The sequence below is a fragment of the Nyctibius grandis genome, chromosome 2 (genome assembly GCF_013368605.1).
Source record: "Nyctibius grandis isolate bNycGra1 chromosome 2, bNycGra1.pri, whole genome shotgun sequence".
Lineage (NCBI taxonomy): Eukaryota > Metazoa > Chordata > Aves > Nyctibiiformes > Nyctibiidae > Nyctibius > Nyctibius grandis.
In genome coordinates, this window is record NC_090659.1 from 108,923,874 (window position 1) to 108,947,981 (window position 24,108).

The following is a 24,108-nucleotide window of genomic DNA, read 5'->3' on the forward strand; positions in this document are numbered from 1 at the left end:
ACATGAGCCAGCAATGTGCGCTGGCAGCCCAGAAGGCCAACCGTACCCTGGGCTGCATCAAAAGCAGCGTGGCCAGCAGGTCGAGGGAGGCGATTCTGCCCCTTTACTCCACTCTCGTGAGACCCCACCTGGAGTACTGCGTCCAGCTGTGGGGCCCCCAACATAAGAAGGACATGGAGCTGGTGAAGCGAGTCCAGAGGAGGGCCACAAAGATGCTCAGAAGGCTGGAGCACCTCTCCTATGAAGAGAGGCTGAGAGAGTTGGGGCTGTTCAGCCTGGAGAAGAGAAGGCTCCAGGGAGACCTTCTAGCAGCCTTCCAGTACCTGCAGGGGGCCTACAGGAAAGCTGGAGAGGGGCTTTTTACAAGGGCGTGTAGAGATAGGATGAGGAGGAACGGTTTTAAACTGAAAGAGGATAGATTTAGATTAGATATTAGGAAGAAATTGACTGTGAGGGTGGTGAGACACTGGCACAGGTTGCCCAGAGGAGCTGTGGATGCCCCCTCCCTGGCAGTGTTCAAGGCCAGGTTGGATGAGGCTTTGAGCAACCTGGTCTAGTGGAAGGTGTCCCTGCCCATGGCAGGGGGGTTGGAACTAAATGATCTTTAAGGTCCCTTCCAACCCAACCCATTCTATGATTCTATGATTCCATGATTCCATACATAAGCTGATACAGGCAGTAACAATTAACAAGCTTTAGAGACGTGATTTTTTTTCTCTTCAAATTGCAGACAAGCTGTTCAGCTGCTGGCTGAATTGTATCCTAAAACACCAGTAACCTGTTGTTTGGGGTCGGGGGGATCATACAGATCATCTGCTCTGCAGCTTGGCCTGTGCTGCGGCCACAGACAAGGGAAGGAAAAGCTCTTCGGCCGTGAAAGCCTCCGGTCAGCGCCCACTGCGGCTCCTTCCTCACTCCGACACCGGATTTGCTGTGTTCTCCCCAGCTCTGCCCGAGCGCACAGACCCACTCCGGGCTCGGCGCCCGCACACCGCCGCGCCCTCCCCTCTGTCCCCCGCTGGCCCGGCCCAGCGCAGCGGCCGTCAGCCGGACACACGGTACTTCGCAGCGCAGCCCAAGCGCCGCCGGGGCCCGGCCCGCAGCAGCCGCACCCCCCCGCCCCCGCTTCCCGTGGGACCTCCGCGGCGTTTCGGTGCGCCCCTCCCGGCAGGGTCCCACGCACAGGGGCTCTGCAGGGGCAGGTTCCGCTCCCCGGCCTCCCTGGGCCCCCGGGCCGAGGCGGGCAGGCGGAGGAGGAGGGAAGGCAGCGCCGGACTCCGCCGCCCGGGGCCAGCCCGGCCCTTCGCGCGCCTCCCGCCGGCACTGCCCGGCCCCGGCGCCGCGGGGCGGGGAGCAGGCGGCGGCCACCCGCGGGAAGCGGGCGCGGGGCCGCGCAGGCGCGGAGGAGGCCCCCGCCCCTGGCTCCGAGCGGGCGCGGCCGGCGGGGCGATGGGGAGCCGCGGGCTGCTGCCGTTGCTGCCGCCGCTGCTGGGCGCCGCGCTGGCGCTGCTGCGGGCGGGGCAGGCGGCGGAGGCCGTGAGCGCGGAGCGGAGCCTGGCGTGGGGCCCCGGGCTGGGCGCGGGGCTTACCCTGCCCGTGCGGTACTTTTACATCCAGGCGGTCAGCGCGGCCGGACGCAACTTCTCCCGCTCCCCGCCAGGTACCGGGTGTGGGCGCGGGAGGGACCCTGCCCGGGGCTGCGACCCCCTCGGAGGGGCTGGTCGGAGCTGCCCACCCCTTCCCCTTCCCGCCCCCCTCCCGAGCGCTTGCTGTGCAGTCGCCGGTCCCTGGCTGCCCCCCCGCCCCTCTCAGCATCCCGCCCGGGCCACGCGGGTCCGGTGGTGAGCCGAGCACGTGGGCAAACCCTCCTTCCTTCTGGGACCGCTGCGTGCCTCCTTCCCTGGAGCTCTGCCTCTCACCCAGAGCCGCCTCTAAACAGCGTGTGGTTTACAGCAGCAAACCAGCAAGCTCAAAACAAACTAGTGCTCCTGGCGCTAGTGGATGTAGGGAAATGCCAGCACCCTGCTCAGAAGCGCTAACGGAATTACCTTTAATGCTGCACACACACCAGTTGCTTAAAATTTCTGTCTGGGTAATCGGGGCCCTCTCGGCTCCGTTATCCTACTGCTGCTCCGCTAAGAAGGGTAATTTTCATCTCGTTTACTCAGCACAAACCATCCCGTGACACTTCTCCTAAGGGTGGGAACTGGGTTTTGTTCTCGCAGTCGAGCTGTATGCCGCTGTTTGCTGCTGCAAGTTAATTCCACATGCTCGCTGTAAATTAATCATTTTAATTTTGAATGAAAATAACTTTTGCATCGGGGATTTCATGATGAAGATAACCCTGAGATAGCTGCCCAGTGCAAATCCTGTGTTGCTAACTTACATAGCGAAGAGCTTGGTATTTTGCTCTGTATTATTTACTATTCATGTAGATGGTGCTGAGAGGATATCTACCAGGTGTGCACGGCCTCTTCGTGTCCTGTAGTTAGAAGGCCACCACTTGTGAAATTAAAGAATAGATGTGTATTATACAGGTTATGTCTTCAGTCTGACAGAACCCCGGGTACTTCAGGTCTGGACTGTGTCCAGCTGCTGTTGCAACTTGGTGTTGGATGGCAGCGTGGTTTTGTAGTTGCATTGAAGAATGCGACTGCACGCTCAACGGCCCGTGAAACAGAGGCTGATTTGAGCCACGCAGAGAGAGCCTGGGCTTCAAACAACAGGTTGCTACAAGTAAAAAGGCATGAAGCTCGATTGGGTTCTCATGCTAGTTTAAATCCTCCAAGTTCATAGCATCATAGAATGGTTTCAGTTGGAAGGGACCTTAAAGATCATCTAGTTCCAACCCCCCTGCCATGGGCAGGGACACCTTCCACTAGACCAGGTTGCTCAAAGCCCCATCCAGCCTGGCCTTGAACACTGCCAGGGAGGGGGCATCCACAGCTTTTCCCCTAGGTTTAACAAGTGCCCACCATGTCTTTATGTACGATTGACCAAGACAAAGTCAGCTGTTAGCTGTTCTTCAGATGATCTAATGCTAATGAATGTTTTCAAGGCCTCCCAGGTATTACCAAATACTTTCAAAGAGCAGTGTCACACTTCTTCCAGCACTCATTTCAGTGTAGCTAAACAGAGTGCATCTCGGCTACGCTCACCTTCGTACCTGAAGCACTGCAGGACCTCCCTTCAGGTATTTTGTTGACCACGATGCCTGGGCTTTTGTGATGGTCACACACAACCTCCTACCATGACCTGTATTTCTTTGCTCCTGGATAGATGCCCTCACATCCGACTGTTAAAGTACATGCTGTTCAAAGGAGCCCATTTTGTCAGGTGATAAGTGAACGTGTTCTGTTCAGCTGCCTCTTTACTGAGTATCCCACCAATTTGCAAATAAAACAGTTGAGGATAAAGCCTTCTTCTCGGCTCTTTTCCTTTCTCTTCCGCATACATGTCAGAAGTAGGGTGACTGGATTTTTTGTTCTTCTCTAGCAATTTCCATAAATCAATACCTTGTTACCTTTTCTCCCTTTTTGTCCCTGCATTTCTTCACTCTTTCATCCATGCATGGAATACCTCTTTTGCAAGCTATACAAGAGAAAAAAATCCCTGCATAAAGCAAGTTTCATCATCTGGGTTTCTTAAAATATGCCATTTTGACTGTGTCTGTGTTTTAGTCTCTCTTCTGGATTGGAACTTTAGTTTTTTACTTAAGATGCTGTCCCAGACAGGTTTTCAGTGTAAAACAAAAATATTAGTGGTGACAATTCAACAAGGACACATTTTTATTTTATGATTTTTTTTTGTGTTGAGAGAAACAGAAAAACATGAGTGAAAGTACCATTCTAACCTTCCTCCAATTAAAAAAAAAAAAATCAGCAAAAAGCTGTTATAAGTACTGCAGCAGTACTCAGAGGCCTTGGCCCCATTAGGGAATGAATGTTGTAAATCAGAAACAAAAATTCCATTGCCTCCAGCAAATAATTTGTACTTGTATTAAATATTCAGTCTCCCTTTTCTTCCCTCTCCTTTTCAGTGGAGTTAGCTTTTTCTCAGTGAGCTTTGTTACCAGGTCACTCTTCCTATACCAAATGCTTCCTGCATCTAAACTGCCACCAACTAAACCTAACATATCCTTTGGGTAGATCCGGACCTCCTCGTGTCTCTGGAGCCGTAAGGACATCACCAGCAGGGAACAAAGACCCACTTAGTTATTTCCTGTACGTGAGGACGGGGAGATCAAATTCAGTAGTATTTGACTTGTGATTTCTCAATATTCACTCATTTTTATGATAAATGAAAACTTTGTTTTCTCTGGTAGGAAATCTCTATATCCAGCTAAAATGCTGTTTTATAAAATGGGTAGAAAGAGACAAAGACGTAATACCAACAGAAAACTATTTTCTCTGCAATCCTACCTCAGGACATGCTCTGGATTCGAAGGCTTCTTCATCCAAATAATACTATGTGATAGTCATAGGGAGAGGATACTTGGCTTAAGTCGGCTGCTTTTAAGCAAGTTGAAAAAGTTGATTGTGATGGCAGTAACACTTAGAGACAGAGATGTCCATTCCTTTGGGAGAGTCCTTTATGGAATCTGTTGCCAAATTAGAAAGGAGGGAACTCACTCCTGCATTAAGACCTCTGGCAGTATTTAGTTGAATGAGAAACAGAAATTGCTACTCACCTTTGGAGAAATGTGTCTTTCCTCTTATTTGGACTACAGCTCCACACTGTCCTCATGCAGAAGACCATTCAGGAGGAAACCAACTCCCTGATGTTTTCTTCTCAAGCCTTTCAAAAGACTTAGAACAACAGACATAGTGTTTGTGCTGGCACTAGATTCAGAGTCTCTGAAGTCTCTTTACTCTGGTAGAATGACGAGCAGATACTCTGGTCATAAAAATATAGATCACACAAGAGGAAATGAATAAATTGCTGTCCCAGATGTCTTAGATCTGGGTATGTTGTCCTTCCCATTCAGTAAAACTGTTCCCAAGTCTTAAGCACAGGGGCTCAAGCGTTTGCAATGTCATTCTAGTTGGCGTTTATTAGTTTTCTCTGTAATCCAAATCCAAGAGAAGTTTATTTCCATCAGAATCATTGTGAAGAACAAAAATGTAAATAGTCCTTTTCTTCTGAAGAAGTCCTTCCCTGTTGCCTTCTCAGCTGCCTGATATTCAAGGCTTGCCTCTCCTAGCTCAAGAATGGGCCATCCCTACCAGCAGGAAATCAGAAATGTCAGGATCACAGAATCACAGAATCACAGGATGCCTGTAGGGATGAACAAGGAGCTTCTAACTAAACGCAGACAGAAGAAGGAAGTATACAAGAGGTGGAAGCAGGGGCAGGTGACCCAGGAGGAATATAGAGATGCTGTCTGATCATGCAGGGATAGGGTTAGGGAAGCCAAAGCTCATCTGGAATTGAATCCGGTGAGGGATATGAAGGACAGCAAGAAAGGATTCTACAAGTACATCAACAGCAAAAGGAGTCTAGGGAAAAAGTGAGTCTGCTGCTGAATGGGGCAGGGGACCTGGTGACAAATGACACAGAAAATGTTAAGGTACTGAAATGTCTTCTTTGCCTTAGTCATTACTGGTAAGACCAGCCTTCAAGAATCCCAGGCCCCTGAGACCAGAGGGAAAGTCTGGCACAAGGAAGACCTACCCTTGGTGGAGGAGGACTGGGCTAGGGAACACTTAAAAATCTGGACATACCTAAGTCTGTGGTGCCTGATGGCATGTACCCACGAGTGCCGAGAGAGCTGGCTGGTGTCACTGCGAGGCCCCTTTTGATCATCTTTGAAAGATCATGGCAAACAGGAGAGGTTCCTGAAAACTGGAAAGACGGACACATGAAATTCAGTCAGAACACAAGAAAAAGGTGGGGTTTTTTTACAGTGAGGGTGGTCAAACACTGGAGCAGATTACCCAGAGAGATTGTGGAGTCTCCATTTTGTGAGGTATTCAAAACCCAACAGGACACAGTCCTGAACAGCCTGCTCTGGCTGACCCTCCTGACTGGAAGGGTTAGACTAGATGATCTCGAGGTCACTTCCAAACACAACAATTCTGTTTCTCATTATTCTGTGTTTCTCCATCATGTTTCTGTTATCAAGTGTTCCATGGTACAACATAATCTTGCACAGAGCAAAGAGCTGAAGGATATATTTGGAAAGAACCTGACTACTCTCTGAATAGTTCTGACTCATGGACAGTTTTGAAAGTAGCTACAGGATTCAGGCTGATTCAAGGAGGAGAAAACAAATGGGGAACTGTAATTCATTGTTTCCCAGAACGTCCTTTGATGCCTATAATTCTTATGTTATCAGGCAGAAGTTTTAAAACAATTATGTTCTGTGTAATATGTAATCACATGTTGGAAAAAGAACTGCCTTAGTAGCTTTTGATACAACAAATACTAGAATGTTCAAATGGGAATTAAACAGTCATGCAAAACATCCACTGAAGGCCATTAAAATTATATGTATACAAGTTGTGATTTTTAAAGTCCTTTTGTTGCAGATTTCTAGAAGGGGAAGACAGTAAGTTCAGAAGCATTCCTCTGTAATTTCTTTGTTCCTGCTATCTTTCACTTCTCTGCTAGTGACAGTAAGGTGCAAGATCCTGAGCGGACCTTTGGTTTAAAAGTCAATTAATGGCCTGTGATCATACAGTCATTCATACATTATCAATGTAGTTCCACTTTATGACATCTTGAAAGATAATCAGTAGCTAGATGTCAAAAATATATGAAGGATGCAAAACTATACTTTTCTGCCTCTTCTCTGATGATGACTCTGCTTGCGGATACACCAAAACAAGTTGAGGAGCTCCCAAATTGGGAACCAATCTGAATCAATTCTACTCACATAGATCCAAGCTGTAGAGATCCAAAGCTGTGATAGTCTTAGATCTAAACCAATATACCATTCATAGAAATTGTTCTAGAGTTTAAGTGTATTAGCATTGCTTGAGCTATGCTTGTACTTGCCCAAGGAAATGTCACACTGCATAACTGTACTACTAATGTGTCTTCAGCCTACCATGTAAGCAAGCAGGGAGGTGTCCACTCATCATTCCTCTGAAAAGGAAGTACCACGAATCTGGAGCAACCTTAACATTCCTCTACTTCTCAGAAGCGCACTTCTGGAAATCATTCTGGACTGATACTTAGTCAAATGAGGGCTTCTCATGATAGATCTGCCAGCTACCAAAGACAATGATGTTCTGCATTCCTTAGTCGGTGGGAGTGCTGCTTGCCACACTGGCATTCCAAGAAGGAATGAACTCTTACTTTGTTTTATTTCCTCAGTATGTTGTCAAATGAAGATATTCTGACTGGCTTCTTGGTACCTTTAGCTGGCATGGACTTTGAATAGTAAGAAAACTGAGGGTTGATTACAAATAATCTACATTTTATATTCTTACATTGGAAAACAAAGCAGAAGAGAGGGTGTGTTCGGCCTTGAGAGATTCTTCTGCTCACAGACATTGACCATATGTTTATTTATAGAGGGATCCACTCTGACAACAATATCTGGAAGAATCTGGGTTACTGAGGCTGACTGTTCTCTGTGTGAAGGGGCATGGCATCTGTTGGCAGGAAATACACAACTGAAATCATAAGGATTCTGCCTAATGTAATCTGGAGACTTTTGCACAGTAATTGACTTGAAGCCAATTTCAAGAAGCAGTGCTCTAAGGAAGACATGATCGATCATTAAATGACTCTTGTACTTATATACCACATTGGTGCATTATCACTGTCCCATTTGTGGATGTAAAGTATGTTAAGATATGGATTGTATACAAGTAACTGTAATATCTCAGTCTTTTAGTGCTGTTGGAACATATTCAGACTTTAGTAACATCTTGATTTTTATCTGGATTTTTTTCAGTTTCATTTCTTTCTGAATACTATTTTGTGGTAACATTCATTACATCTGTTTGGTTTGCAATGGTTAGGTTTGCAATGGTTATTCACATTTTGTGAATAATCTGTCCCCCTCTTTTTTGAAGAATAAAGTTGACGATGACCATTTGTGACAGAAATAAGGGAATATACCAGATTTATGTTCATGCATACTCATGTTGTCCACAAAATATTCCATGCCCAGTTAAAAACTCACAGTGCACGAATGATAAAATGCTGGTGATCCTTAAGCACAAGTCAGACAGATGTCCAGGAAACATCTCTATTATCGTTCTCTTATCCCTGCTTTTCAGTAGCTGGGACTTTAAATTTGCAAGACAGTCAGCTGCAGCCCAAAGGTGAACAATTTGTATCTGACTCCTGCATGCTGCCACTGCCTTTCCACAAGCTGGCAAGTATTCTTTTCTCCTGTTATTTTACCTTGGTTTCCCATCTCTCTTACTCGAGAGGAAACGATTGTTCGTCAGAGCGCTAACTTGAAAACTTAATATTAAACCTAATCTTTGCTTCAAAATACTGTTAGACTTTCCTTCTATGTTGTAATCCTTATTTAATTTTTTATCTCCATCTACAGGTTTTCCATTTATTAGTTATGTGATGATGAAGAAAATTTGGCAGGATGATCTTCCATCATGGGAAATTAATTTTACCAACTTGGTATAATAAAAAATTTCCAGTGCAAAGTTAAATTAAATTCCGTGGACATAATCCAGTGGAGTTTTTTCTCACCTTTATTTCATATATGTGATTCTAATAGCTTAAAGTGCTTTTATCTGGTTTTATTTTCCTCTTTTCAGGAAAAACACAGTTTAAAGTGGTAATTAAAGGCACTTTCTCCAAAAGAAGTCCCCAGAATTTACACCCCTCAACCTTTGGATAGAAATGATGGCACGTTTCTTATGCGGTATCGGATGTATGGGAGTGTCAGAAAAGGGTTAAAAATTGAGATACTTTATGGTGATCAGCATGTAGCTCAATCTCCTTATATTTTGAAAGGTAAGGGGATTTTTTTTATTTAATGTAATGTATGATGGTAGCTATAGAAATGCTATGGACTAGTTTACTGCTAGAGGAAGAGGTGGGAAATTAAAGGTTTGTTTGCCCTTGTTCATGTAGTCTCTTCAACAAACGTTCTCCTTATACAGAGAATTAAGCAGTGACAATCTCTATACATTGCCAGGTTACAGGACCTAGACGCATAAGCACGTAGATTATGGCTTCTGACATTAAGGTGATGTGCCTGGACATCTCCGCTTCCCTCTTGCATGAGGAAATGGATCTCTTCAGATTTGGAAGGGAACAAGAGAGCAATGCTTGTATTTTTATATTTTTACTGCTTTCAAGCAGGTATTCACTTAGACCTTGTGTTATTTTTATCTAAAGTAGAAAATATTACCTGCAAAAGCAAGGCATTTGTGTTATAATTCAAGTGTCTGTAATTTCTAAAAAGAGTGATCCTGTGTAACAACAAAGACCGTATTTCTTTAACCAGACAATATTTAACTTTCTTTTCATTAGCCCAGTTTAATTCAGTGCAGGTCTATACTATGAAGAACTATTTAAAAGCAGGGAAAACAAAGCAAATTCTCTCGTTGCAGATCTGCTTCTTTAACTTCCTTCTCTTGCAGTCAAATGGACAGCTGTTTAGCAAAGAAAAAGATAATACAAAGTTACTTCTCTGGAGAGTCTGTTTCAGTTCACCACCACTACTTCTATCCAAAATTTGGTCATGTTTTCTTTTAAAAAAGTTTCCTAAGTAGAAACTTAGAAACTTCAAACTGAAATAAAACTGTCCTGAGTCCTCAAGGTAGTAGTATGCCTTCTTTTTGCTGGTGCACATTTGCCAGCAGCCATGAAACTATGACATGGGACAGAACCTGTTTTGATTAGAAGTCCATGAAATGAGGGCTTTTTTTCGCCCCCTGTGAGGCTCTTGCTTATACCTAAGCTCTCTGCTTCAAAAGGACAGAAAGAATAGTTGATTATACATAAAAGAAAATAGCTTATTTTTCTGGGACAGGTTCTGGGACAGGAATTAGCAGGGCTCATTTGGAGAGCTTTAACTAGATTTGAAGGGGGATGGGGTAGTAGCTGGGCTTGCACCACTGGGGCAACGCTCTAGTGTTGAGGTAGACCAGGAGGCCTCCCATCCCCCTAGGGTGAAATCGGTGTGCTCAGCTCGCTCCCTGAAATGCCTGTACACCAATGCACGCAGCATGGGGAATAAACAGGAGGAGTTAGAAATCCGTGTTCGGTCGGGGGGCTATGATCTAGTGGCAATTACAGAGACTTGGTGGGACACCTCGCATGACTGGAATGTGGTCATGGATGGCTATGTCCTGTTCAGGAAAGACAGGCCAGTAAGGAGAGGTGGTGGAGTTGCTCTTTATGTGAGTGAGCAGCTAGAATGTATTGAGTTCTGTCCAGAGGCGGATCAGGAGCGAGTGAGAGTTTGTGGGTGCGAATTAAGGGGCAGGCTGGCAGGGGTGATACTGTTGTGGGTGTCTATTACAGGCCACCGGATCAGGATGAGGAGGGTGATGAGGCCTTCTACAGGCAGCTGAGAGCAGTCTCGCAATTACAGGGCCTGGTTGTTGTGGGGGATTTCAACTACCCTGATATTTGCTGGGAGGCCTACTCAGCCAGCCATCCTCAGTCCAGGAGGTTCCTCCAGTGCATTGATGATAACTTTCTGATGCAAATGGTGGATGAGCCAACTAGGAGAGGAGCGCTGCTGGATCTTATCCTCACTAACAAGGAGGGTCTGGTTGAAGCGGTGAAGGTTGAGGGCAGCCTTGGTTGTAGTGACCATGAGATGGTAGAGTTCAGGATCTCATGTGGCAGGAACAGAATAGCTAGCAGAATCACAACCCTGGACTTGAGGAGGGCCAACTTTGGCCTTTTCAAGCAATTGCTAGGGGAAATCCCATGGGACAGGGTACTAGAAGGTAAGGGGGCCCAAGAGAGTTGGTTAGCATTCAAGGACTGCTTCTTCCGAGCTCAAGATCAGAGCATCCCAGCAGGTAGGAAGTCAAGGAAGGGTACCAGGAGACCTGCATGGTTAAACAGGGAACTGCTGGGCAAACTCAAGTGGAAGAAGAGGGTGTACAGATCATGGAAGGTGGGGCTGGCTACTTGGGAGGAATATAAGTCTGTTGTCAGAGGATGTAGGGAGGCAACTAGGAAAGCTAAGGCCTCCTTGGAATTAAACCTTGCAAGAGAGGTCAAGGACAACAGAAAGGGCTTCTTCAAATACATTGCAGGTAAAGCCAACTCTAGAGGCAATGTAGGCCCACTGATGAATGAGGTGGGGGTCCTGGAGACAGAGGATAAAAAGAAGGCGGAGTTACTGAATGCCTTCTTTGCCTCTGTCTATACTGCTGGAGGCTGTCCTGAGGAGCCCCGGACCCCTAAGGCCCCAGAAGAAGTCAGGATAGAGGAGGAATCTGTCTTGGTAGATGAGGGCTGGGTCAGGGACCAATTAAGCAATCTGGACGTCCATAAATCCATGGGCCCTGATGGGATGCACCCGTGGGTGCTGAGGGAGCTGGCGGAAGTCATTGCTAGGCCACTCTCCATCATCTTTGCTAAGTCGTGGGCAACGGGAGAGGTGCCTGAGGACTGGAGGAAAGCGAATGTCACTCCAGTCTTCAAAAAGGGCAAGAAGGAGGACCCGGGTAACTATAGACCAGTCAGCCTCACCTCCATCCCCGGAAAGATGATGGAACAACTTGTCCTTGGTGCTGTCTCTAGGCACATCAAGGATAGGGGGATCATTAGGGGCACTCAGCATGGCTTCACCAAGGGGAAGTCATGCTTAACCAACTTGATAGCCTTTTATGAGGACGTAACCCGGTGGATAGATGATGGTAAAGCTGTGGATGTGGTCTATCTCGATTTCAGTAAAGCGTTTGACACGGTCTCCCACAGCATCCTTGCAGCTAAACTGAGGAAGTGTGGTCTGGATGATCGGGTAGTGAGGTGGATTGTGAACTGGCTGAAGAAAGGAGCCAGAGAGTGGTGGTCAATGGGACAGAGTCCAGTTGGAGGCCTTGTGTCTAGCGGAAGTCCCTCAAGGGTCAGTACTGGGACCAGTACTATTCAATATATTCATTAATGACTTGGATGAGGGAATAGAGTGCACTGTCAGCAAGTTCGCTGATGACACAAAACTGGGAGGAGTGGCTGACACACCAGAAGGCTGCGCAGCCATTCAGAGGGACCTAGACAGGCTGGAGAGTTGGGCGGGGAGAAATTTAATGAAATATAACAAGGGCAAGTGTAGAGTCCTGCATCTGGGCAAGAACAACCCCATGTACCAGTACAAGTTGGGGGCAGACCTGTTGGAGAGCAGCGTAGGGGAAAGGGACCTGGGGGTCCTAGTGGACAACAGGATGACCATGAGCCAGCAGTGTGCCCTTGTGGCCAAGAAGGCCAATGGCATCCTGGGCTGTATTAGAAGGGGTGTGGTTAGCAGGTCGAGAGAGGTTCTCCTCCCCCTCTACTCTGCCCTGGTGAGGCCGCATCTGGAATATTGTGTCCAGTTCTGGGCCCCTCAGTTCAAGAAGGACAGGGAACTGCTAGAGAGAGTCCAGCGCAGAGCCACGAAGATGATTAAGGGAGTGGAACATCTCCCTTATGAGGAGACGCTCAGGGAGCTGGGTCTCTTTAGCTTAGAGAAGAGGAGACTGAGGGGTGGCCTCATTAATGTTTATAAATATGTAAAGGGCAAGTGACATGAGGGTGGAGTCAGGCTCTTCTCAGTGACATCCCTTGACAGGACAAGGGGCAATGGGTGCAAGCTGGAACACGGGAGGTTCCACATAAATATGAGGAAAAACTTCTTTACGGTGAGGGTGACCGAACACTGGAACAGGCTGCCCAGAGAGGTTGTGGAGTCTCCTTCTCTGGAGACATTCAAAACCCGCCTGGACGCATTCCTGAGTGATATGGTCTAGGTAATCCTGCTCCGGCAGGGGGATTGGACTAGATGATCTTTCGAGGTCCCTTCCAATCCCTAACATTCTGTGATTCTGTGATTCTGTGATTATGCCAGAGGTAAGACTACTGTATCAAAGTTCTGAATTAGGCTAAATTGAAACTGTAATACCTGAGCTTTGGTAGCTATGGACAGTTAGAACAATTCTGAATACTCCATGTGGTTGGCAGGTAGCACAATAATGGAGCTTCATTTTGCAGATGAATTTTACCCTGATAACAAAAAACCTAGTATTTTTATTTCTGAAAAGAGAAGAATGTTGCTGTTTTCTCAACTACACTGCTAAACCCCAGAAATGTTATAGGGAGGATGATTTCGCAGCAAAACTTCAGAAAACTTGGAATAAAAAATGTCAAGCCACTGTAATGTCTACATTTATATGGCTCTGTGTTTGGGGAATTATGATGGATGTAGAATCACAAATATAGATTCTCAGTGCTTTGTTTTCTGCAGGACCAGTTTATCATGAATATTGTGACTGTCCTGAAGAAGACCCTGAGGTCTGGCAGAACATCATGTCTTGTCCATCCCAAGAACCTCAGATTACAAAGGACTTCATTTCTTTTCCCACCATTGACCTTCAGCGAATGCTTAAGGAAATCCCAGCAAAGTTCAGTCAAACAAGAGGTGCTATCGTTCATTACACTATTCTCGATAATCGTATCTACCGTCGTTCCTTAGGGAAGTATACAGACTTCAAAATATTCTCTGATGAAATGTTCCTGTCACTGGCAAGAAAGGTATCAGTTTCGATCATTTAAGACTATGAAGTCATGTTCTAATACGGCAATACTGCATTTGTTGCTGTACCTTCAGATTTATAATTCCTGAAGTAAGATTTGACTTTTGTTTTTTTCATCAAGATGACAGTATATCTTTAAGGATCAGGCTGTAACTAATGAGTGGGGTTTGAGCTTGACAGTAATGAAATTACTAGGAAAGCTGCAGGGGCTAAGGCCTGACTCTGCGATCCTGGCCTCTGTGAGTGTACCTTGCACACCTGCTTGTGGGGCAGAAACTTGAAATTCATACCTTAAGCTCAGCTATATCTATATCATCGCGTAGGTTTATTGATTCTGCATGACGTAAGAGAACTGAGGAACATATGTAGGAGTGACAAACAGCTTGTGTCTCTGTTATTATCCTTTCTTGGGTATACATTTAGGTTCGTCTTCCTGATGTGGAGTTTTATCTTAATGTTGGAGATTGGCCAGTTGAGTATCGGAAATCTAATGATACACCTGGTCCTATACCTGTCATTTCATGGTGTGGCTCTGTGGATTCAAGAGATATAGTCCTTCCAACGTATGATGTAACCCACTCAACTCTTGAAACCCTACGTGGTGTCACAAATGATCTCCTTTCTATTCAAGGAAATACAGGTAAATTAGAGATAGTGGATTTCAAAAGAGAACTTGTAAATTCCAAGTTGTGTTCAAATAATGTGTTAAAGTCTTCAGTTCACAAGTGCCTTAGGAGGTGCCTTAATACAAGCAGGTTAGTCTTTACAGAGTGTAAACTCTTTTCAACACTGTTACTAAGCAGGTGTTTAATATGGATTTAAAGCCAAAATTTAAGAAGTCCAGTTTACAATAATGGTGAATTTTAACTTCAAGGTATCCAGAAGATAGCTACTGTGACCTGTCAAAAGAAAAGTAAATATAATTAAAAGGCCCTTCTCCTCAGTGAAGGACTTGAATATGTTCCTTCAAATAAAATAGTAATCCTTTTCCTGACCATGATGTGGCCCAGTGTTCTGTTTACATAAAAATGAATTTGAATCCTGAAAGCAGTAAACTAGTACTTATGCTGTAGCCTCTTTCAAACAGGAAAATATTGTCTGTATAAAAAAATGCCTCAGAGTGGGATCTTCTGAATTGTTTTTCTAGCTTTGAAGGAAGAGTCAGTTTTACTAACAGGTGTCTAACCCCACAGGAAATTAATGAATGCTTAGGGGTCAGACAAATGGCATGAACAATACCTAAGGAGGAAAACTTGAGTGAGTGGGTATTTATTTTTATTTTATTAGTTCACAGTTTCTATTTTCTGTATTAGTTTTTAAATTAAATATTTTAATTAAATTATCAGTTCGAAGCACTCTGTGTTTACTGATTTAGTACAGCTGCTTTTCGAGTTAAGTACACAATAAGAGCCTACTCCACTTTTGTAGGTCCTTTAAGGAAATTTCCAGAAGAAGGATGAGGAAGGACATATTTAATGTTTTTAAAAGCAGGCAGTAAGCAGAGATTAAGTCTTTCCGGCTCTCGCTGAGTATCTTGAGGACACCATATAGCCATTCTTTTTTTTTCCTTTTTAAGTCATCATTAAGTGATTCCTCAAAGACCTAATTAAATTGCTGGGTAACAGAAGTGGATTTTACTCAAGAAATTTTGGTTATTGTGGCATGCTTTATGGATGAAGAATGACTTTAATTATTAGTATTTTGCTTACATAATTTGATTATAATCCCGTGTGTAGCTTTCAAGATATTTCAAGTTATTTAAATATAAAATTGTTGAGTGGAAAAGCAATTCCCTCATTTTCCTGTTATAAGTGGCTCAGTTTTTCATCCGAAAATTCAAGCCAGAACTGGGAGTTTAAACCCTGTGATTAATAAGTGATTATGGATTCACTGTGAGAAATCATGCCTGTTTTACTGTCTCACTGCATGTAATGCCACTGCCATAGCAAGTTCCTTATTTGGACTAAACATATCATGAACATTTCATTACTGTTTGCTTTTGTCTTATCACTCAATGCTCGTAGGCCCATTCTGGGAAAACAAAACTGAGCGAGCTTTATTTAGAGGTCGAGACAGCCGAGAAGAACGTCTCCATCTTGTCAAGTTATCCAAGGAAAATCCAGAACTACTAGATGCTGGAATAACAGGATATTTCTTCTTCAGAGAAAAAGAAAAAGAGCTGGGAAAGGTTCAGCTGATGGGCTTCTTTGACTTCTTTAAGGTAGCAAGCAAATTACAGCCTTGGATTAATTTTGCTGTCAAGTTCTTACCAACTGAAAAGACAAGGCTTACTTTTGGTAATTCCATTCAGTAAACAGAACAATTATGCTGCACTGGGAACACTGGTCCATGCGGGGCAGATAGTACCACCTGTAATCAAAGTCATAGTGTGACACACTTCTAAAGAAAGCCACTGTACTGTTTCCATGGAGTCCCGTAGAAAGAGTGCTTGGAGATATTTTTTTTTTAATAGATTGAGAAATTTGATTTCTCACCATCAGGGTTTCTTTTATTTGGGGTAAATATGAAAAACAATGGACACGCTTGTGTCCATTGCAAGTACATTATGGATGTCAGAAAGAGTCTTTGTAGTAACAAGTCAGAAAAATAGATGGGTGTTTTTTTGCACTTTAATACACAAATTCTGCTGCAACAGAGGTATAAAAAGTAAAGGGGACAGAGTCCTGTAAAAACCAATTATAATATATGGCAATTGAAGTTCTGTTTCAGAGATTAATATATCAGAAATGCTGTAACAGCCAAGAGCATCTGCCAGAACAGTACATTCATGGTTACTTGTAGCATGATGTTTCAGATTATTTTATATAATATATGTTTCAGATTATTCCACATAATAATATAATTTTAAATCAGAATAAATTTACTCTTTTTTTTTTTAATTTAAGTATAGATTAGTTTTATTTCCTTCCCAGCTCTACTCCTTGCTCTAACCCAGAACACTTTGATAGAATACCCATCAGCAGTTCATGTGACACAAAGGTTCTTGACTGTCAGTCTGGGGTTGAAAACAAATCCTTCTTCTATTATGTTATCCAGAACACCATGAAACTACACCTGCTTAACACTAAAACAGGTTTGAAGATGAGAATTACTAAACACAATTATGTCTTGCCTGGGAAAATAATTTTTTATACAGTGTTCCTATTCTGATTTAAAACATTTCACCTTTTTTTCCTCAATCTTCCTATTGTAGTACAAATACCAAGTGAATGTAGACGGGACTGTAGCAGCCTACAGGTTTCCATATCTCTTGCTGGGTGACAGCCTCATATTGAAGCAAGATTCCCAGTACTATGAACACTTTTATATTGGATTAAAACCATGGAAACATTATGTTCCAGTTAAGAGAAACTTAGAGGACTTGCTAGAGAAAATAGAATGGGCTAAGGTAAGTTCCATTACTAATTCAAGTTCAAAGTGATAAACATGTAAGGAATTTATCTTAATACTCTCTTCTTTTTGTGTTTCCACATACATATTTTGCATGAACTCTATTGAGATCCTGGGGTAAAGGAAGTACGTTTTGTTGTTAGTATAGGATGGGAAGGGCTTAATTCAAATAACCGTCTCTATTCAGGGAAATACTTAAGAATTCATTTTAGGTAAGTAAGTGCAGAAGTGTTTCATGAGTCAGAGCCTTAGTATACTGACTAATGCAGGTAATTTTCAAAGAAACGCCCAGAATCCTAGATACCACTTAATTAGTTCTATCACTTTTTTTAGGTGCTGACTAGACAGAGGTCATTGCATGTTCTGTTTGAATGCACAAAAAAATCGCTGCTTTGTAGCATGCTCAGAATGAGAGGCTGGGATTCTGTAACCAAACAAACCGATACAATTGTGTGATTGAAAACACCATTTGTGCTTGAAGTTTAGCTATTAGGTTAAAAAACATAGGAAAAGTTTCTGTTCTGAGAGTACTGTAGTTCTTCATAAAGAATACTAAAAGCTTTGAAATATACCTAAAAACTTGAGGGCAAGTACATGAATTGAAGCAGAGTTATTTTTAAAAGGAAGACACTGAATTGCATTGCATAGGGAAGGACAACAGCTGTGGCTTTATCTTCTGTAAAACTAAGTATGTGTGGGAGATGTGAGCCCTGATTTTGAAGAAGCCTGTGGCTTGGACAAAACAGTAGAGCAGTAATCAACTGAGTTTTCAAAATTGTACAACTATCCGTGAAAGTTGTTATTGATAGCTCTAAGGTACCAGTTGTGACCATAAAAGCAATCCAGTATTTAAAAGAAATCTGCAATTTAAAGTGTGCCTTTGCAGTCTACCAGTAATTGCACATACAGTTGCAGATTTGAATAGTCCCTTTTAATAAAACTTTTTATGCCAGACAGGCTTTGAGTAACTCACTGATTGCTCTATTATTCATTTGATTCATCTCACTTTTCCAGGAAAACGATGAAGAAGCAAGAAAAATTGCTAAAGAAGGACAATTAATGGCAAGAGAATTACTTCAGCCTCATAGGCTTTACTGCTACTATTATAAAGTGCTTCAGGTTAGTACAATAGATCACTTTATTACTTTCCCCCAACTGCTACTGCTACCAATGCTACAAATTCCATATTCAGTCCTTACTTACGTAGCAGACACGGTTCATATTATTCATAGGAGATCAGCGTAAAGAGCTTTGCTAAAACTTGCTTCATCACTGAAAAGGCAAGCTGACATAATAGTTGTTATACAGAATCAGATATTTTATTTTTTTTTTTGCCCCCATCCCCACAGTCACCTGTTTTCAGTGTCACTTGGTATGTGGTTTCTCATAGACGTAGGAGATAATCTGTACACAACTTTTTTCGTTTTTCCCTCCATATCTATCCCCTCATGAACTACTCCACTGTATTACGAAACAATGAATACATTGAAAAGAAATTCCAGAGGTATGGCTTGTAGAGTGGTAAGGGGTGAAGCAGGCCAAATAGTCATTGTTTCCTTAGGGGATGCAAATCTCTAGTGAAAAGTTTCTGTTCTCTGAAAATACTAATTTATTTTTCCTGTTTTGCTGTGCAGAGTTAGATCTCAGCTTCAGCAGCCACAGGTTAACACAAAGTTTGGAACTGTTCAGTGTGCAAAATTGACAGCATTATCTGCATAAAGTGGTTAGAGGCACAAATAATGACAATATTTGAATTACCATTAATAATAGGATAGGGGAAAACATTAAATGAGGTTTTCAGAGCCTATTAGTAGGTGTGTTACAAAGACACCTTGCAAACAGGTCGTAAACAATGACATAAGGAGCCTGGATAAAGGCAAGCTTGTGAGTGGAAGGGAGGAGGAAGATTCTGTTTCATCAATTATACGTTGGTGCTTATAGCAGTCTTAAATGTTGTTTACATATTTCAGAAATATGCCAAACGCCAAGCCAGCAAACCTGAAATACGGGATGGAATGGAACTTGTACCTCAGCCTGATGACAGAGACTCAGTATGCAGTTGCCACAGGAAAAAGCCTTTAAGGGAAGATCTATAACTGTACCAGATGGAGAAAATCACCCACTTAACAATGCAAGAATTTAAATAGGAATTAAGCTGTGAAATCTAAGACCCTTATGCACTAGCAGACATTCTTAGTTATGTATTCTTCTTGTATTTACATATCCTTTTGCACACTGACTCTGATGTACAACGTTGGTTCCCACAATTTTGTCTCCGTGACCACCGCCAGACAGATACCGAGCCTGTAATGGGGAGCGTCCAGGGGATTTGTTTGATGTGCTGCATCATCAGGAAGAAGCACAGTGCTGCTCATGTTCCAGCTGGGACCTAGTTACCAAAGTTTTATGAGGAACTAGTCATCCACAAAAGATATTCCATGAGTCAGTGCAAGTTATTCTAAAGGAGCATTTGCAACATACTAAAACAGTGTTATGATTTCTTCATGAAGTTTACCTCAGTGTTAGATTGTTTCTTGTATACAAAACAATTTTCTAACTAGACAAAGAAAATGAATATTTGAGATTTACAGATACCAAATCTGGAGTTGCTCTAAGATTATTTTGTGGTCTATAACAGATAACAGAATAAAGAACATGATATAATATATATCAATTTCAGAGGAAAATGGAGAGGAGGGGGAGAGATCAGAATAATATCTTTATAAGCACCATGTCTGTGAATCACCAAAATTAAATGCTGCCTTAAAGCAGACTGTGTAGCTATCACAATCACAGTGCTTTGAGTGTCAAGACACCACTCTGAAGACGTTTCCGTGCCAAAGACCATGTCTGTGAACATAGGCACAGATCCACAAAGAGACTTACGAACTCAAGGTGAGGCCAGGTGAAATACTGATGTCTTAGTTCAACAATAGAGTCTACATTATTCTACGCTACTTGAGTATTCAAGTTCTGAAATTTGTTAGTAGAGTTTTAAACCACCTACGTTTAACTTCTGTGTAGACCTAAGGATGCCACCATCTTTTTCACTTGGGTTCATGAACTACTTTTTCCTGTGTCTAAGTCCCCAGAGGAATCTTACTCATTTTTGGAATTTAGATCATACCTAACCTTATACTGAGATCAGACATCAGATCAGACTTCATTGGTTTGGTTCAAACATACGGCAGAAAAACCTATGTTGTGCTTTCTATGTAATAGTCTAGGGGTTTGAGACCATACTAAGCAATTGGAAAGCCGCTTGTCCTCCTTGGTTTGATTCAAAGCCATTTTCCAGAGAGTGCCTTAGCTCCAGACTGGAGAAGAGGTCTTCAGGGCCTCCACTGAAGTTGTGCAGCCATGAAGCTAACAATACCCGATTCACAGGGCCAGAAGGAGCTGGTCATACCATTGCAATAAAGTGTGCCTTTGGGTGGGGTGGAGGGAAAATCCTAGTCCTGGATGTGACTCCCAATACCTCTGTTGATTTTTACCCAAGTTTGTCTACTTCAGAATGCACATACAGTCCTGGAAGGAGAGACCAATGCCAAGACCAAGACGAATGCCCACAAGCACCCAGTTCTGTCCTCTGTGTTTTCATCTTGGCTAATGTAGCCTGCCTGAGCAGCTTCCTACTCAGCTACACTCAGATAATATCTTTCATGGATACCAAATTCTCCCTACACAAAAAGGAATGAAAACATCTTAAGATTGTGGACTCATCTAATTGCTTAGGTGCCCAAAGTTTAGTGCTCTACACCTCATGCAGGCTTCATTCTTGGTTCTACACTGCAAGTTACTCTCATAAAATACATAATACAAAATTTCTGCACTAGAACAGGAAGACAGACTAGATTTTTCAGTATGCTAAATACAGAAAGAACTTCAGATTTCTAAAGAGGTTAAAGCAACTGTCTGGCAGTCATTTATTACATTATTCCAGTTAAGATAAAACCTGGAACATGCTGCTCTACCCATCATCCTCTTTGTTCTGGTTCTAACACTAATATATATAGTGGTTCTATTTTTATTTAGCATGACTATCAGTCCTAGAACTTCAGACTACAAATATACATTCAGCTCATCTAACAAAAATTTTCTACATCAAATTTCAGGAACAGGGTTCCATTGCTGAAACTGACACTTAAAACTGAGTATGTGCTCCTCGTGCCTTCTCTGTGTACAGTCATTTTTACTGTATGATATGATCTTATTTTGTGATATTATCCATTATACCATGTGCATTTTATATTCACCAGTATTTATGGAAGTGGTGTGCTCAGCAGAGGCAATTAAGCGTACCAGATGGTTGAAGCAATAAAGTTTTCCACCTCTCACACACATATTTCAAATCAGAAGTCCAAAAATTATCTGTTTATGTTTTTAAAAATGAAAGGGAACGGGGGGAGTCATGGTGCATACTTTAGCATTCTTTGGAAGTATCTGTGTAGGAAAACTTGCCTGGCTTGAAACAGAAGCTTTCAAACTGGAAGAAGAGTCAGATAAAATTTAAATGGTCATGAATATAAATGTGAATATTTCATCCCTCCTTTCTTCCCTCATAAAAAGGGAAAAAAACTATTCTAAGTTCTTCTCTGCCAAAAAAACCTTTCTTTTGTAATAAGCATGTCTTTAAAGCAAAGACTGGTTTGTCACAGAATGCCTTACAGATGCTTTTATATCTTTGAGGCAAGAAATATCCTGAAAAATATGAATACATTCGTCTTCCTGCCAAACTTAAAAAACAGTAGAGACATGGTAGAACTTTCATTAAAAGTGCTTAGTCATTTGAGAAAATCTGGTTCAATTTATAACTACAGATCTTCCAAAGATAAAAGAAGGCAAGACAAAGCCTCTCTTCTTTCCATTGGTGGTACTATATGCAATTTAAATTGTAATGAAGAGCAATCGTAACAATTGCCCCTCCAGGCCAGAGAAGATGTCAGATCTATTTTAGTTTGATGACAGGATGATACTCATTGGCCTGGTGTGTTACTGGAATTGCTAAATGTTCAGTGAAACGTGTTTGTACAAGTGAAGTGTAATACATTCGTTACACAGTATTTTTAAGCGGCATACATACACTAGAGTTTCTATTATTCTATAGTAGTTCTTGAACAGCACCGAGTAAATCTCTTGTACACCTAGCAGTTGGTGGTAATTAAAAAAAATAGTTATCATTCCACAGCATTGAATTTTGGTACAGTAACTTAAGCTTTTAATGCACAACATAGGGTTTAATAGAGAGAGTAAAATCTGGCCTGTTTTCATCAATGGTAGTCAGTTTTAACACACTGTAGAACTTATCACTCATGACAGAGACAGGTTTATTTCTTCGAAATAGTATGTCCTAAAGTCCAGGGCCAATATTTTCAAACATAGGCATCTACACAGAAGTGGTCTGACTTCCAAAAAGCTGGTCATGCAGAGCCTTTACTTAAGTCCACTTAGGTTCCTTATTTTCAAATCCCTTTAAACTTAACAGTAGTTTCGTACAGAGAACACTCCAGAAAATTTGTGCTTTTATGTTATGTCATATATATGTACTAATTTATTTAGGCGCCTACGTTTGGAAATACTCAGTTTTATCTTGAAATGAGAAAGAGTAAATCATGATCTGTTGACCATAAAGGAGATAGATAGATACATATTCAGTACATTTTTAGACCATGTTTTTTGAGATTTACCTCAAGATAACTAATACATTAGTTTCGTGACAGTATTGTGCCAGGTCTGCTTTGTAGATTCATAATTAAAAAAAACTATAATCAAAGCTTGCCTGATGGAATGTTAGATTCAAGCATCCATCCTGGGAAGCATACGCCCGACATTTATTACATTAGAAAGTAAATTATTTAGTTAGGGAGGAGAGCTGACAGGGAAAACATATATCACCTGTTTGTGCACGTTTGAGAAGCTTGCAAAGAAAGTATTATAAGGAAAAGAAGCATTACATAAACCTAGGATATCATCAGCTCCTTTACCGCTTCAGTTCTTCAGAAGTGCTCTCTATAAGGGCAGTGATGAATTGCAGGATTTTATATAAATATATTATTAAGTTCACAGCATTTAACCACTAGAATCTTCTTGTCTGTGAATACTTTTATAGCATTTTAATGAGGCTGTATGAGTAATAATGCTTGGCTTTTGTTTTGAGTTGTTAATAATGTAAGAAAATCTATACAATACATTTTGTATTTTGATGTAAGAATAAGGGAAAAGGGATTATTTTGCATGTCTGTCTGAAGACATTTGAGGCATTGGTAGCATGTGCCTTAATCCAGTCCCATCATGTGAGTGGTGTATTAGCAAGAGTGTGGCCAGCAGGTCAAGGGAGATGTTTCTTCCCTTCTGTTTGGCAGTTATGAGAAGGCAACAGGAGCACTGTATTCAATTTTGGACTTCCGTATACAAGAAATATATTGATATAACAGAGCAGGTCCAGCTGAGGACCACCAAGGTGATAAAGGGGTTGGGGCACATGATGTACGAGGAGAAGGTGAGTGAGCAGGGTTAGGTCAGCCTTAAAAAGAGAAGGCAAGGGAAAGATTACTTTACTGAACTCTAAAGGGAGGGTGTAGAAAAGATGAAGCCAGACTCAGAAGTACACAGCAGAAAGCCTACAAACTATAGACACAAGCTGCAACATGGGAAATGCCAATTACATGAATGAGGTGGGGGCCCTGGAGACAGAGGATAAAAAGAAGGCAGAGTTACTGAATGCCTTCTTTGCCTCTGTCTATACTGCTGGAGGCTGTCCTGAGGAGCCCCGGACCCCTGAGGCCCCAGAAGAAGTCAGGATAGAGGAGGAATCTGTCTTGGTAGATGAGGGCTGGGTCAGGGACCAATTAAGCAATCTGGACATCCATAAATCCATGGGCCCTGATGGGATGCACCCGCGGGTGCTGAGGGAGGTGGCGGAAGTCATTGCTAGGCCACTCTCCATCATCTTTGCTAAGTCGTGGGCAACGGGAGAGGTGCCTGAGGACTGGAGGAAAGCGAATGTCACTCCAGT

At 42.6% G+C, this 24,108-nt stretch overlaps 1 protein-coding gene across 1 annotated transcript; it reads left to right on the forward strand.

Moving 5' to 3' along the window:
- Positions 1-1,449: 1,449 nt before the first annotated feature.
- Positions 1,450-21,445, forward strand: POGLUT3 (protein O-glucosyltransferase 3). Its single transcript, XM_068423752.1, is given in 9 exon segments — positions 1,450-1,660; positions 8,739-8,764; positions 8,766-8,937; positions 13,394-13,680; positions 14,106-14,322; positions 15,707-15,903; positions 16,897-17,091; positions 18,108-18,212; positions 19,064-21,445. Coding segments are annotated over 9 exon segments (1,536 nt in total). The 3' UTR covers positions 19,190-21,445.
- Positions 21,446-24,108: the final 2,663 nt, after the last annotated feature.